General features: G+C 37.6%; 1 protein-coding gene across 1 annotated transcript in view; it reads right to left on the reverse strand.

The window, feature by feature from the left end:
- ARHGEF9 (Cdc42 guanine nucleotide exchange factor 9) overlaps positions 1–16,599 on the reverse strand; it is a 213,991-nt gene that overhangs the window by 61,618 nt on the left and 135,774 nt on the right. Inside the window, exon 5 of the mRNA XM_032620875.1 lies at positions 270–502. Coding sequence (XP_032476766.1) covers positions 270–502 — 233 coding nt within the window. The remainder of the gene's footprint in view (positions 1–269; positions 503–16,599) is intronic.

A 16,599-nucleotide genomic window follows, 5' to 3' on the forward strand; every position in this document is an offset into this window, starting at 1 on the left:
AAGCTCCCTGAAGGTAGTGTCTAAGTGGTACAATAACGATGAACACTGATTTTGTGTGTATATTGATTTATAAGTTTATAAGCAACTGATAAGCATTGTCTCACTTTATATACACAACAGTCTTCAGAGGTAAGCAAGAATATGTCATTATCCCATTGTGTATGTAAGCTAACAGAAATTCAGAAAAGACAAGAGGACATACATTCTCAATAAGGATTAACATGTAGAGGAGGCTCTCTCCTTCACTCCTGCCTCCCTCAATCCCTTACCTATGGTCCTGGGCGGTATACTTGAGGAGCTCAGCCAACTGTAAGGGATACTTGCAGATCTTCTGCACTGGCGTCAAAAGGAAACCATCAATAGCAATGTCAATCATCTGCTGCAAGAGGCGACAGGCCTCAAAAAAGTGCTGGTAGCGGCTGTCCTTCATCAGTTTGGAGAGCTCCATACAGGCGTCCAGGTGGTTGTTACAGTACTCAGAGTATATCCAGAATCCATCTTGCTGTGAGCAGAGGAAAGATAGAGAGAAAGGGAAAGGCTACTGAGAACTCCAAAAGAAGTTCTGGAGAAATGGGAAAACAGACCCTCTACTTATGTAGAAATATAAAAATGATAATGTCAATCTTTCCTACATTGATTCATAATTTAATAATAAAGAAATTATTTGGGAATTAGACAACCTGTAAAAATTCATATATAAAAATAAATAAAAGAGACCTTCAAGATGGTGGAGGAGTGAGACATGGAGATCACCTTCCTCCACACAAATACATCAAAAATACATCTACATGTGAAACAACTCCTACAGAACACCTACTGAATGCTGGCAGAAGAGCTCAGACTTCCCAAAATGCAAAAAATTCCCCATGTTCTTGGGCAGGGCAAAAGAAAAAAGAAAAAACAGAGACAAAAGAATAGGGATGGGACCTCCATCACTGGGAGGGAGCTGTGAATGAGGAAAAGTTTGCACATACTAGGAAGCCCCTTCACTGGTGGGAACAGGTGGGGGAAAAGCTTCAGAGCCATGGAGGAGAGTGCAGAAACAGGGGTGCAGAAGGGAAAGTGGAGAGATTCCCGCACAGAGGATCAGTGCCAACCAGCGCTCACCAGCCGAAGATGCTTGTCTGCTCACTCATCGTGGGGGGTGGGAGCTGAGAGCTGAGGTTCAGGCTTCGGAGGTCAGACCTCAGGGAAAGGACTGGGGTTGGCTGTGTGAAGACAGCCTGAAGTGGACTAGTGTACCACAGCTAGCCAGGAGGAAGTCTGGGGAAATGTCTGGATCAGATGGAGAGGCAAGAGACCACTGTTTTGGGGTGTGCGAGGAGAGGGGATTCCTGCTCCTTGTGCTCACAGAGGGCAGAGCACCACCTAAATGAGTTCCAGAGACAGGAGTGAGCTGCAGCTATCAGACTGGACCACAGAGACGGGCATAGACCGTTAACATTGCCGCCACTGCCACCAAGAATCCTTCGTGTAAGTGCAGGTCACTACCCACACTTCCGTGGAAACCTGTGCAGCAAACCATGGCCAGGGTCCCATGATCCAGGGACAACTTCCCTGGTAGAACACATGGTGCACCACAGGCTGTTGCAATGTCATGTCAGCCTCTGGTGCTGCAGGCTCACCCCACATTCTAATTCTGACTACCATACTTTTCCCTCTCCCTGGCTGGAGTGAGCAACAGAGCCCTAATCAGCTGCTGCTTGAACCCACTCCTGTCTGGGTGGGGAACGGACACCTGAGGGTGGCCTACATGCAGAGGCAGGGCCAAAACCAAAGCTGAATCCCAGGAGCTGTGTGAACAAAGAATAGAAAGGGAAATTTCTCCATGCATCCTCAGGAGCAGTGGATTATATCCCCACAATCAACTTGATAAAACCCTGCATCTATGGAGTAGCTGAATAGACAACAAATGTTCCCAAAATTGAGGTGGTAGACTTTGGGAGAAACTGTAGACTTGGGGTTTGCTTTCTAAGTCTGATTTGTTTTTGGTTTTATGTTTCTCTTAGCTTAGTTTTAAGTGCTTGTTATCACTGGTGGATTTGTTTATTGGTTTGGTTGTTACCTTCCTTTATTTTAAATTTTTAAAATATTTTTATTTTTAATTTTTCCCCCTTTTTCTCTTTTTGTGAATGCATGTGTGTATGCATATTTGTATGATTTGGTCTCTTTAGGTTTGATATCATTTGTCCTAGGGTTCTGTCTGGTAGTTTTGTTTTGTTTTCTTTTTCTGCTCTTGTTGTTTTTTTGTTTTTTGTCTGTTTTTTATGTGTGTGTGTGTGTGCGTGCACACATGGGTACGTTTCTTTGTCTGATTTTGTCTGTTTAGTTTTGTTTTTACCATTTGGTTTGGGGTTCTATCTGTTCGTTCTTTTTTTTTCCTTCCTTTACTTCCAAGCTTTGTGGCTGGCACGATTTTGGTGCTCCAGCCGGATGACGGGCATGAGCCTCTGAGGTGGGAGAGCCAAGTCCAGGATATTGGACCACCAGAGACCTCCCAGCCCCATGTAATATCAATAAGCAAGAGCTCTCCCAGAGACTTCATCAACACTAAGACCCATTCCACCCAATGGCCAGCAAGCTCTGGTGCTGGATGCCCCACAGCAAACAACTTGCAAGACAGGAACAAAAACCCACCAATTAGCAGAGAGGCTGCCTAAAGTCATGCTAAGTTGACAGACACCACAAAACACCACACCAGATGTGGCCCTGCACACCAGAGAAACAAGATCCATCTCCACCAACCAGAACAAATGCACCAGTCCCATCCACCAGGAAGCCTACATAAGCAAATAAACCAATCTCACCCACTGGGGGCAAAAGAAAAATAATGGGAACTACAAAGCTGAGGAAAAGGAGAGCCAAAACACACTAAGTTAAACAAAATGAGAAGACAGAGAAATATGAAGCAGATGAAGGAGCAAGGCAAAAACCCAGCAGAACAAACAAATGAAGAGGAAATAGGCAGTCTACCTGAAAAACAGTTAAGAGTAATGATAGTAAAGATGATCCAAAATCTCAGAAATAGAATAGAGAAAATACAAGAAGTGTTTAACAAGGACCTAGAAGAACTCAAGAGCAAACAAACAGTGGTGAAGAACACAAAAAAAAGAAAGGAAAAATACTCTAGAAGGAATCAATAGCAGAATAACTGAGGCAGAAGAATGCATAAGTGAGCTGGAAGATAGAATACTGCAAATACCTGTGGCAGAGCAGAATAAAGAAAAAAGAATGAATAGACACTTCTGGGGCAACACTAAATGCAACAAAATTCAAATTATAGGGGTCCCAGAAGAAGAACACAAAAGGAAAGTGTCTGAGAAAATATCTGAAGAGACTATAGTCGAAAACTTCCCTAACATGGGAAAGGAAATAGTCAATCAAGTCCTGGAAGAGCAGAGAGTCCCATACAGGATAAATCCAAGAAACATGGCAAGACACATATTACGGAAACAATCAAAAATTAAATACAAACCAAAAATATTAAAAGCAGCAAGGGATAAGCAAAAAATAACATACAAGGGAATCCCCATAAGCTTAACAGCTGATCTTTCAGCAGAAATTCTGCAAGCCAGAAGGGAGTGGCAGGACATATTAAAAGTGATGAAAGGGAAAAACCTACAACCAAGATTATTCTACCCAGCAAGGATCTCATTCAGATTTGACGGCAAAATTAAAACTTTTACAGACTAGCAAAACTTAAGAGAATTCAGCACAATCAAACCAGCTTTACAAAAAATGCTAAAGCAACTTCTCTAGGCAGGAAACACAAGAGAAGGAAAAGACTTACAAAAAATAATTAAGAAAGTGGTAATAGGAACATATATATCAATAATTACCTTAAATGTAAGTGGATTAAATTCTCCAACCAAAGGACACAGAATGGCTGAATGGATACAAGAACAAGACGTGTGTAAATGCTGTCTACAAGCAACCCACTTCAGACCTAGGGACACATACAGACTGAAAGTGATGGGATGGAAAAAGATATTCTATGCAAATAGAAATCAAAGGAAATCTGGCATACCAATACTCATAACAGACAAAATAGACTTTAAAATAAAGACTATTACAAGAGACAAAAAGGACACTACATACTGATCAAGGGATCAATCCAAGAGAAGATATAACAAGTGTAAATATTTATGCACCCAACATAGGAGCACCTCAATAAATAAGGCAAATGCTAACAGCCATAAAAGGGGAAACTGAAAGTAACAATCATACTGGGGACTTTAACACCCCACTTTCACAAATGGACAGATAATCCAAACTGAAAATAAATAAGGAAACACAAGCTTTAAATGATACACTTAACAAGATGGAATTAATTGATATTTATAGAACATTCCACCCCAAAACAACAGAATACACTTTCTTTTCAAGTGCTCATGGAACATTCTCCAGGATAGATCATATCTTGGGACACAAATCAAGCCTTGGTAAATTTCAGAAAATTGAAATCGTATCAAGTATCTTTTCCAACCACAGTGCTATGAGACTAGATATCAATTACAGTGAAAACACTGTAAAAAATACAAACACAGGAAGGCTAAACAATACACCACTAAATAATCAAGAGATCACAGAAGAAATCAAAGAGGAAATCAAAAAATACCTAGAAACAAATGACAATGAAAACACATTGACCCAAAACCGATGGGATGCCACAAAAGCAGTTTTAAAGAGGGAAGTTTACAGCAATACAATCTTAACTCAAGAAAAAAGAAAATCTCAAATAAACAACCTAACTTTACACCTAAAGCAATGAGAGAAAGGAGAACAACAAAAAAAACATTAGCAGAAGGAAAGAAATAATATAGATCACATGAGAAATAAATGAAAAGGAAATGAAGGAAACTACTGTTTCAATATATGCAAGTCAATCAATGTGATACACCATATTAACAAGTTAAAGGATAAAAATCAAATATCAATAAAACTAAAAGCTGATTCTTTGAGAAGGTAAAATTGACATACCAGTAGCCAGACTCATCAAGAAAAAAAGAAAGGACAAGACTCAAAGCAACCAAATTAGAAACGAAAAAGAAGTAACAACTGACACTGTGGAAATAAAAGGGATCATGAGATACTACTACAAGCAACTATATGCAAATAAAATACACAGCCAGGAAGAAATGGTAAAATTCTTAGAAAAGTACAAGCTTCCAAGACTGAACTAGGAAGAAATAAAAAAAACATGAAGAGACAAATCACAAGCACTATAATTGAAATTGTGATTAAAAATCTTCCAACAAACAAAAGCATAGGGCCAAAAGGCTTCACAGGTGAATTCTATCAAATGCTTAGAGAAGAGTTAACACATATTCTTCTCAAACTCTCCCAAAATATAGCAGAGGGAGGAACACTCCCACACTCATTCAATAGGGCACCATCACTCTGACACCAAAAACAGACAAAGATGTCACAAAAAAAGAAAACTACAGGCCAATATCACTGATCAACATAGATGCAAAAATCGACCATAAAATACTAGCAAACAGAATCCAACAGCACATTGAAAGGATCATACACCATGATCAAGTAGGGTTTAACCCTGGATTGCATGGATTCTTCAATATATGCAAATGAAACAATGTTATACACCATATTAACAAATTGAAGAATAAAAACCATGTGATAATTTCAGTAGATGTAGAAAAGGCTTTTGACAAATATCAACACCAATTTATGATAAAAGTTCTCCAGAAAGTAAGCATAGAGGGAACATACCTCAACATAATAAAGCTATATATGACAAACCCACAGCCAACATCGTTCTCAATGGTGAAAAACTGAAACCATTTCTTCTAAGATCTGGAAGAAGACAAGGTTGCCCACTCTCACCACTATTCAACATAGGTTTGGAAGTTTTACGCATGGCAATCAGAGAAGAGAAAGAAATAAAAGGAATCCAAAATGGAAAAGAAGACAAGTCACTGTTTGCAGATACCATGATACTATACATAGAGCATCCTAAAGATGCTACTAGAAAACTACTAGAGCTAATCAATGAATTTGGTAAAGTGGCATGATACAAAATTAATGCCCAGAAGTCTCTTGCATTCCTATACACTATGATGAAAAAATTGAAAGAGAAATTGAGGAAACACTCCCATTTTCCATTGCAACAAAAAGAATAAAACACCTAGGAATAAACCTACCTAAGGAGACAAAATACCTGTATGCAGAAAACTATAAGACACTGATAAAAGAAATTAAAGATGATACAAACAGATGGAGAGATATACCATGTTCTTAGATTGGAAGAATCCACATTATGAAAATGACTGTACAACCCAAAGCAATCTACAGATTCAATGCAATCCTTAAACTACCAATGGCATTTTTCACAGAAGTAGAACAAAAACAATTCTCAATTTGAATGGAAACACAAAAGACCCTGAATAGACAAAGGAATCTTGAGAAAGAAAAATGGAGCTGGAGGAATCAGGCTCTCCTACTTCAGACTATACTACAAAGCTATAGTAATCAAGACAGTATAGTACTGGCACAAAAACAGAAATATAGATCAATAGAACAGGATAGAAAGCCAGAGATAAACCCATGCAACTATGGTCACCTTATTTTTGATAAAGAAGGCAAGAATATACAGTGCAGAAAAGATAGCCCCTTCAGTAAGTGTTGCTGGGAAAATTGGACAGCTACATGTAAAAGAATGAAATTAGAGCACTCCCCAACACCAGACACAACAATAAACTCAAAATGTATTAAAGACCTATATGTAAGGCCAGACACTATCAAACTCTTAGAGGAAAACATAGGCAGAACACTCTATGACACAAATCACAGCAAGATCCTTTTTGACCCATCTCCTAGAGAAATGTAAATAACAACAAAAATAAAGAAATGGGGCCTAATGAAATATAGAAGCTTTTGCACAGCAAAGGAAAACATAAACAAGACGAAAAGACATCCCTCAGAATGGGAGAAAATATTTGCAAATGAAGCAACTGACAAAGGATTAATCTCCAAAATTTACAAGCAGCTCATGCAGCTCAATATCAAAGAAACAAAAAACCCAATCCCAAAATGGGCAGACGAGCTAAATAGACATTTCTCCAAAGAAGATATACAGATTGCTAACAAACACATGAAAGAATGCTCAACATCACTAATCATCACAGAAATGCAAATCAAAACTACAATGAGGTATCACCTCACACCAGTCAGAATGGCCATTATCAAAAAATCTACAAACAATAAATGCTAGAGAGGGTGTGGAGAAAAGAGAATCCTCTTGCACTGTTGGTGGGAGTGTGAATTGATACAGCCAGTATGGAGAACAGTATGGGGGTTCCTTAAGAAACTAAAAAGAGAACTACCATATGACCCAGCAATCCCACTACTGGGCATATACCCTGAGAAACCCATAATTCAAAAAGAGTCATGCGGCACAATGTTCATTGCAGCTCTATTTACAATAGCCTGGACATGGAAGCAACCTAAATGTCCATCAACAGATGGATGGATAAAGATGTGGCACAAATATACAATGGAACATTACTCAGCCATAAAAAGAAGCGAAATTGAGTTATTTGTAGGGAGGTGGATGGACCGAGAGTCTGTCATACAGAGTGAAGTAAGTCCGAAAGAGAAAAACAAATACCATATGCTAACACATATATTTGGAATCTAAAAAGAAAAGGGTCATGAAGAACATAGGGGCAGAACGGGAATAAAGATGCAGACCTACTAGAGAATGGACTAGAGGATACAGGTAGGGGACGGGTAAGCTGGGACAAAGTGAGAGAGTGGCATGGACATACATACACTACCAAATGTAAAACCGATAGGTAGTGGGACGCAGCCACATAGCACAGGGAGATCAGCTCGGTGCTTTGTGATCACCTAGAGGGGTGGGATAGGGAGGGTGGGAGGGAGGGAGACACAAGAGGGAAGAGATATGGGGTTATATGTATTTGTATAGCTGATTCACTTTGTTATATAGCAGAAACTAACACACCATTGTAAAGCAATTATACTCCAATAAAGATGTTTTTTTAAAAATTATATAAACCATAAATGCTGGAGAGGGTGTGGAGAAAAGGAAACCCTCTTGAACTATTGGTGGGAATGTAAATTTATACAGCTACTATGGAAAACAGTAAGGAGGTTCCTTAAGAAACTTAAAATAGAACTACCATATGACCCAGCAATCCTACTACTGGGCATATACCCTGAGGAAACCATAATTCAAAAAGAGACATGTACCACAATGTTCATTGCAGCATTATTTACAACAGCCAGGACATGAATGCAACCTAAGTGTCCATCAACAGATGAATGGATAAAGAAGATGAGGCACATATATACAATGGAATATTAATCAGCCATAAGAAGAAACAAAATTGAATTATTTGTAGTGAGGTAGATGGACCTATGGTCTGTCATACAGAGTGAAGTATGTCAGAAAGTGAAAAACATACTGTATTCTAACACATATATATGGAATCTAAAGAAAAAAATGGTTCTAATGAACCTAGGGGCAGAACAGGAATAAAGATGCAGACATAGAGAATGGACTTGATGACACGTGGTGGGGAAGGTTCAGCTGGGACGAAGTGAGAGTGTAGCATTGACATATATACACTACCAAAAGCAAAATAGGTAGCTAGTGGGAAGCAGCTGCATAGCACAGGGAGATCAGCTCCGTGCTTTGTGACCACATAGAGGGGTGGGATAGGGAGGGTGGGAGGGAGGCTCAAGAAGGAGGTGATATGGTGATATATGTATACATGTAGCTGATTCACTTTGTTATACAGCAGAAACTAACACACCATTGTAAAGCAATTATACTCCAATAAAGATGTTTAAAAAAATAAATATATAAGTAGGAAAAGCTGGTAAATTCTCTAAAGGAAGGGTAATGAGAGATGACTGGCCCTGAAAATAGTAAAACACAAGTTGCAAAAAATTATGGCACTGGATCATAAAAAGTGATAGTCAGAGGTTCTATTTCTGGTAGCGGCAGACTAAATAGTTTTAGAAAATCTTACCACTGAGAATAGTTAGAAAAGATTGAAAAATATAATAAATTTCTGTTTGAAAGAATCACATCATCCAGAGCCTCAAATTTTCTCCATAGAATGTTCCTTAGGAAATATACTTTGGACTATTCAGGGGTAAAGATTACTGATGTATGCAAGTTAAACACAAATGACTGAGGAAAAAACATATACGTGTACATATATATACGTGTGTTTGTGTGTGTGTGTGTGTATGTGTGTACATGTAGAGAGAGGGGAGGAGGGGTTAGGAGAGGGTGAGCACATTCAAGTGATTCATCAAAATCAGTAGAATGCTTTTTTTTTAATTGGGATATAGTTGTTTCACAATGTTCTGTTAGTTTCTACTGCACAGTGAAGTGGAGTTTCCTGTGATATACAGCAAGTTCTCATTAGTTATCTACTTTATACATATTAGTGTATATATGTCAATCCCAATTTCCCAATTCATCCCACCACCACCTTCCCCCTGCTTTCTCCCCTTGGTGTCCATATGTTTGTTCTCTACATCTGTGTCTCTATTTCTGCCTTGCAAACCGGTTCATCTGTACCATTTTTCTAGATTCCACATATATGTGTTAATATACAGTATTTGTTTTTCCGTTTCTGACTAACTTCACTCTGTATGACAGTCTCTAGGTCCATCCACGTCTCTACAAATGACCCAATTTCCTTCCTTTTTATCATGAGTAATATTCCGTTGTATATATGTACCATATCTTCTTTATCCATTCGTCTGTTGATGGGCATTTATGTTGCTTCCATGACCTGGCTATTGTAAATAGTGCTGCAAGGAACATTGGGGTGCATGTGTCTTTTTGAGTTATTTTCTCAGGGTATATGCCCAGTTGTGGGATTGCTGGGTCATATGGTATCAAAAAAACAAACAACCCAATCAAAAGATGGGCAGAAGACCTAAGTAGATATTACTCCAAAGAAGACACACAGATGGCCAAGAGGCACATGAAAAGATGCTCAACATCACTAATTATTAGAGAAATGCAAATCAAAACTACAATGAGGTATCACCTCACACCGTTTAGAATGGGCATCATCAGAAAATCTACAATAAATGCTGGAGAGTGTATGGGGAAAAGGGAACCCTCTTGCACTGTTGGTGGGAATGTAAATTGATACAGCCACTATGGAGAACAGTATGGAGGTTCTTTAGAAAACTGAAAAATAGAATGTTAATATTAGGTGAATCTGGGTAAATGGTATATTCATTGCACTTCACTTTACTGCACTTCACACTGTGTTTTTTACAAGTTGAAGTTTGGGACAATCCTGGTTGAGCAAGTCTATTGGCGCCATTCTTCCAACAGCATTTGCTCACGTCATGTCTCTATGCCACATTTTGGTAATTCTTGGAATGTTTCAAGCTTTTTCACTATTACTATATTTGTTATGGTAATCTGTGATCAGTGATCTTTGATGTTAATGTTGTAATTTCTTGAGGGTGATACAAACCTCACCCAGGTAAGAAGGTGAATTCAGTGTATAAATGTTGTGTATTCTGACTGCTCCACTGTTCCTCCATCTCTCTCCCACTCCTTGGGGCTCACTATTACTTGAGACACAATATTGAAGTTAAGCCAATTAATAACATTACAATGGCCTCTAGTGTTCAAGTGAGAGGAAGCGACACATGTCTCACACTTTAAATCAAAAGCTAGAATAATTAAACTTAGTGAGGAAGGTATGATAAAAGCTGAGATAGGCTGAAAGTTAGGCCCCTTGTGCCAAACAGCCAAGCTGTGAAGGCAAGGGAAAAGTTCTTGAAGGAAATTAAAAGTGCTACTCCAGTGAACACACAAATGATAAGAAATTGAAACAGCCTTATTGTTGATATGGAGAAAGTTTTAGTTGTCTGGATAGAAGATCAAACCAGCCACAATATTCCCCTAAGCCAAAGCCTAATCCAGAACAAGAATCTAACTCTCTTCAATTCTACAAAGGCTGAAAGAGGTGAGGAAGCTGCAGAGAAAAGAGTGAAGCTAGCAGAGGTTGGTTCATGAGGTCTAAGGAAAGAAGCCATCTCCATAACATAAAAGTGCAAGGTGAAGCAGCAAGTGCTTAATGTAGAAGCTGCAGCAAGTTATCTAGAAGATCTAGCTAAGATAATAAAGGAAGGTGGCTACACTAAACAACAGATTTTCAGTGTAGGCAAAACAGCCTTCCATAAAAAGAAGATGCCCTCTAGGATGTTCACAGCTAGAGAGGAAGTCAGTGACTGGCTTCAAAGCTTAAAAGGGCAGGCTGGGGCTTCTCTGGTGGCGCAGTGGTTAAGAGTCCGCCTGCTGATGCAGGGGACATGGGTTTGTGCCCCAGTCCAGGAAGATCCCACATGCCACGGGGCGGCTGGACCCGTGAGCCGTGGCTGCTGAGCCTGTGCATCCGGAGCCTGTGCTCCACAACGGGAGAGGCAACAGCAGTGAGAGGCCCGCGTAACACAAAAAAAAAAAAAAAAAAAAAAAAAAAAAAGGCAGGCTGACTATTTTGTTAGGAGCTAATGCAGCTGGTTGATTTTAAGTTGAAGCTAGTGCTCATTTACCATTCCGAAAATCCTGAGGCCTTTAAGAATTATGTTAAATCTACTCTGCCTGTGCTCTATAGATGGAACAACAAAGCCTGGATGACAGCAAATCTGTTTACAACACCATGATTTACTGAAAATTTTAGGTCCCCTGTTGAGACTTACTGCTCAGAAAAAAATTCTTTGCAAAATATTACTGCTCATTGACAATTCACCTGGTCACCCAAGAGATCTGATGGAGATGTACAATGAGATTAATGTTGTTTTCATGCCTGCTAACACAGCCCATGGATCAAAGAGTAATTTTGACTTTTAAGTCTTATGATTAAGAAATACATTTTTAAGGCTATAGCTCCCATAGACAGTGATTCCTCTGATGGATCTAGACAAAGCAAATTGAAAACCTTCTGGGAAGGATTCACCATTCTAGGTGCCATTAAGAACATTCATGATTCATGGGAAGAGGTCAAAATACCAACGTTAACAGGAGTTCAGAAGAAGTTGATTCCAACCCTCATGGATGACTTTGAAAAGTTCAAGATTTCAGTGGAGGAAGTAATTGCAGATGTAGTGGAAATAGCAAGAGAAGTAGAATTAGGGGTGGAGGCTGAAGATGTAACTGAATTGCTGTAATCTCATGATAAAACTTTAATGGATGAGAAGTTGCTTATTACAGATGAGCAAAGAAAGAGGTTTCTGAAGATGGAATCAACTTCTGGTGAAGATGCTGTGAAGATAGTTGAAATGACAACAAAATGTTTAGAATATTAAATAAACTCAGTTTCTAAAACAGTGGCAGAGTTTGAGAGAATTTCCATTTTGAAAGAAATTCTGCTGTGGGTAAAGTACTGTCAAACAGCGGTGCATGCTACAGAGAAATCATTCATGAAAGGAAAAATCAATTGACAGCAAACTTCATTGTTTTATTTTAAGAAATTGCCACAGTTACCCCAACCTTCAGCAACTAACACCCTGATCAGCAGCTATCAATGTCGAGGCAAGACCCTCCACCAGCAAAAAGATTATGACTTGCTGAAGGCTCAGATGGTGGTTAGCATTTTTCAGCAACAAAGTATTTTTAAGTAAGGCATATATATTGTTTTTGAGACATAATGCCTTGCACACTTAATAGACAACAGCATAATGTAAACATAACTTTTATATGCACTGGGAAACCAAAAGATTTGTGTGGTTCACTTTATTGTGGTGGTCTGGAACCAAACCTACATCTCGGAGGTATGCCTGTATGGGTACCCTTTATACTGTTCTTATTTTTTTAGCTTTTCTGTAAGTTTGAAATTATTTCCAAGTTTTACAAAAATCTCTACAATTTTTTATATACATTGTTCAGTACTCATTCAAAAATAACCTGGTGTGGGCTTCCCTGGTGGCGCAGCTGTTGAGAGTCCGCCTGCCGATGCAGGGGACACAGGTATGTGCACTGGTCTGGGAAGATCCCGCGTGCCGTGGAGCGGCTGGGCCCATGAGCCATGGCTGCTGAGCCTGCGTGTCTGGAGCCTGTGCTCCACAACAGGAGAGGCCCGCGTACCGCAAAAAAAAAAAAAAAAAAAAAAAAAAAAATAACCTGGTGCATGAGAATATAAGACATGAGCAAAACCTAAGAGAAATAATAGAAAATAGAAATTGGTAGACCAAAAATATCAAGATGGAATTATTACACATGGACTTAAAAAAACTATTATTAAAGAAAACTAAATAGGCAAGCCATACATATCAAAAGAAATCAGAAAAACACATACCTAATAAAGAACTTGCATCAATGTATAAAAAAATACTAGAACTTAATAATAAAAAGACAAGTAACCTAATTTTAAAAATCAGGCAAAATAGTACAGTAAAAGGATGATACGCCATGACTAGGAGGGACTTATCCCTATCCAATTCACCATGTTAACAGATTAAAGGAGAAAAACCATATGATTATTTCAATAATTTCAATAAGCATTTGATAAAATACATTTATGATAAAAGCCATCAGCAAACCAGGATTAGAAAGAAACTTCCCCAGTGTGATAAAGGGTGATCGTGAAAAACTTAAAGTTAATATCATTCTTAATAGTAAATGCTGAATTTTTGTCCCTAAAACTCAGGTACAAAACAAAAGATGCCTGCTCTTACCACTTCTAGTTAACACTGTAGTGAAGGTCTTGGCTAGTCCAATAAGAGAAGCAAAGGAAATAGGAGTCATGCAGATTGAAAAAGAAGAAATAAAACTGCCTTTATTTAGAAATGATGTGATTGTATATGTATACAATCCTAAGGAATCTAAAAAAAAAAAACTAGACCCAATTATTGAATCAATAATGTGCCAGGATTCAAAGTCAATACAGTTGGCCCTCCATATTGGCAGGTTCTGCATCTGTGGATTCAACCACTGCAGATGGAAAATATTCAGAAAAAAAATCTAGAAAGTTCCAAAAAGCAAAACTTTGTTTTGCATGCCAGTAAAAATTTATATAGCATTTACATAGTATTTACATTGTATTAAGTATAATAAGTAATCTAGAGATGATTTAAAGTATATGGGAGTATGTGCATAGGTTATATGCAAATATTATACCATTTAATATAAGGGTCTTGAGCATCTGTGGATTTTGGTATCTGCAGGGTGTCCTGGAAACATCTCCTGCAGATACTGAGGGACAGCTGTAAAAAAAAAAATGAGTTGCATTTCTATACCATAGCAACAAACTATAGGAAATTGAAATAAAAATATAATTTATAAAGCAGCAAAAATTAATTACTTAGAAATCAATTTTAAAAAATAAGATAGAGACCACCTAATAGAAATCACCTAAAATAGCCAAAATTGTTTCAAAAAGGTATGAATTTGAAGGACTTTACCTGCTTTCAAGACATGCTATGAAGCTACATTATTCAAGACAGTGAGACAAAAAAATTGTAACTATGTATGGTAATAGATGTTAACTAGACTTACTGGGTGATCATTTCACAATATATATAAATATTAAATTATTATGTTGTACACCTGAAACTGATATATATGACAATTATATCTCAATTAAAACAAGAAGAAAACACAGTGTGGTATTACTATATAAATAGTCACATAGATCACTGGAACAGAATAGTGATCCTAAGAATAGAACTACACATATATGATCAATTGATTTTTGACAAAGATGCCCAGGTAATTCAATGGAGAAATTAATAGTTTTTTCAACAAATGTGCTGGAACGACTGAATATCCATATGGAAGCAAATTAACCTTGAACCTTATTTTGCACCATATATAAAAAGTACCTCAAAAATGATCATAGCCTAAATATAAGAAATAAAACTACATAATTTCTATAAGAAAACAGTAGAAAAGCTTTGTGACTTTGGGTTAGGCAAAGATTTCTTAAATAAGAAACAAAAAAACATGAATCATGAAAAAGTAATAAATTGAATTTCAACAAAATTAAGTTTATGCTTTTCAAAGACAATGTTAAGAAAAAATGAAAGACTAAGCCATGACTGAGAAAACCTTTGAAAATCATATATATGACCAAGGACTTGCAAACAGAATACAGAAATAACGCTTGGAACTAAATAGTAAGAAAACAGACAACCCACATGGGCAAAAGACAAGGACACTTCACCAAAGGTTTTATACAGATGGCAAATAAGCACATGAAAAAAATGCTCAATACCATTAGCCATTAGGGAAATGCAAACTAAACCCACAATGAAATGCCACTATGCACCTATTAGAATGCCTAAAATTAAAAATACTGATAATACCAAGTGCTGACAACCATGTGGAACAACTGCAACCCTTATATATTAGAAGTGAGAATGCAAAATGATACAGTAACTTTGGAAAACAGTTTGGCAGTATCTTATAAAATTAAACAAATACCTACAATGCAACCCAGTATTCCCACAGATGGAAACAACCTAGTAAACAACCCAGATGTCCTGGAATGAACTGGTGAATGAGTGGTATATCCACACAATGGAATTATCGCTAAGCAATAAAAAGAAAAATAACCAACTACTAATACATGCAAAAATATGGATGGATATCAAAGAAATTAAGTGAAAGAAGCTAAATAAAATATCACTATTGCATTATTCCATTTATATGACATTCTAAAAAAGCAAAATTATGGTGACAGAATGCAGATCAGTGTTTGCCAAGGGCGAGGGTGAGAGCAAAGACTGACAACAAGGGGAAAACATTAGAACTTGATGAAGTGATAGAGATGTTCCATATCTTGATTACGGTGGTAGTTACACAACTATATGCACCTGTTAAAACCCATCGAAGTAGACATTTGGTGAATTTTATTGTTTGTAAATTATACCTAAACCAAGATGATAAAGAATGAAATCCTAAAAAAAAAATAAATCCTAGAACTGAATTAAAAGAGGGTAAACAATCTAATATTTTTTAAAAAGCAAACTAATACATAAAGAAGGATAATACACCATGATTAGGTGGGGTTTATCCCAGCAATACAATGTTCATTTAACATACGAAAATTATTCAAACCAAATTCAGCACATTAACAGATTACAGTGTAAAAGTATATGATAATTTTAATAGATTAGTGGTTCTTTTTTGTCCCTCGGTAAAGTTGACAATGTCTGGAGACATTTTGGGTTGTCACAACTAGGAGGTTGCTACTGGCCTCCAGTAGATAGAGACCAGGAATGCTGTTAAGCACCCTACAATGCACAGGGTAGACTCCAATTGAGAATCACTATTCCATATTCTACTTTCCCAGCTCAAGACTATATTTATATTTACACACATTGCTATTGGGTACATACAACTAGTCTCTTGTTCCTTGCTATATAATACCTTACAGTAAGCATCCCCCATTATGTTTCTCATCCATACCCTGGTGATAAATACCTAAGTTGTTTCTAACTGCACTCCACCACACACAACACTGCCATGCAATCAACAGCCTTGTAAATGTTCCCTCGTGGACCTCTATGAGAATTTCTCTGGGATGTACATTCATGAATGGAACCCAAGATCATACACATGCTTAACTT

The sequence above is a fragment of the Phocoena sinus genome, chromosome X (assembly GCF_008692025.1).
Source record: "Phocoena sinus isolate mPhoSin1 chromosome X, mPhoSin1.pri, whole genome shotgun sequence".
Lineage (NCBI taxonomy): Eukaryota > Metazoa > Chordata > Mammalia > Artiodactyla > Phocoenidae > Phocoena > Phocoena sinus.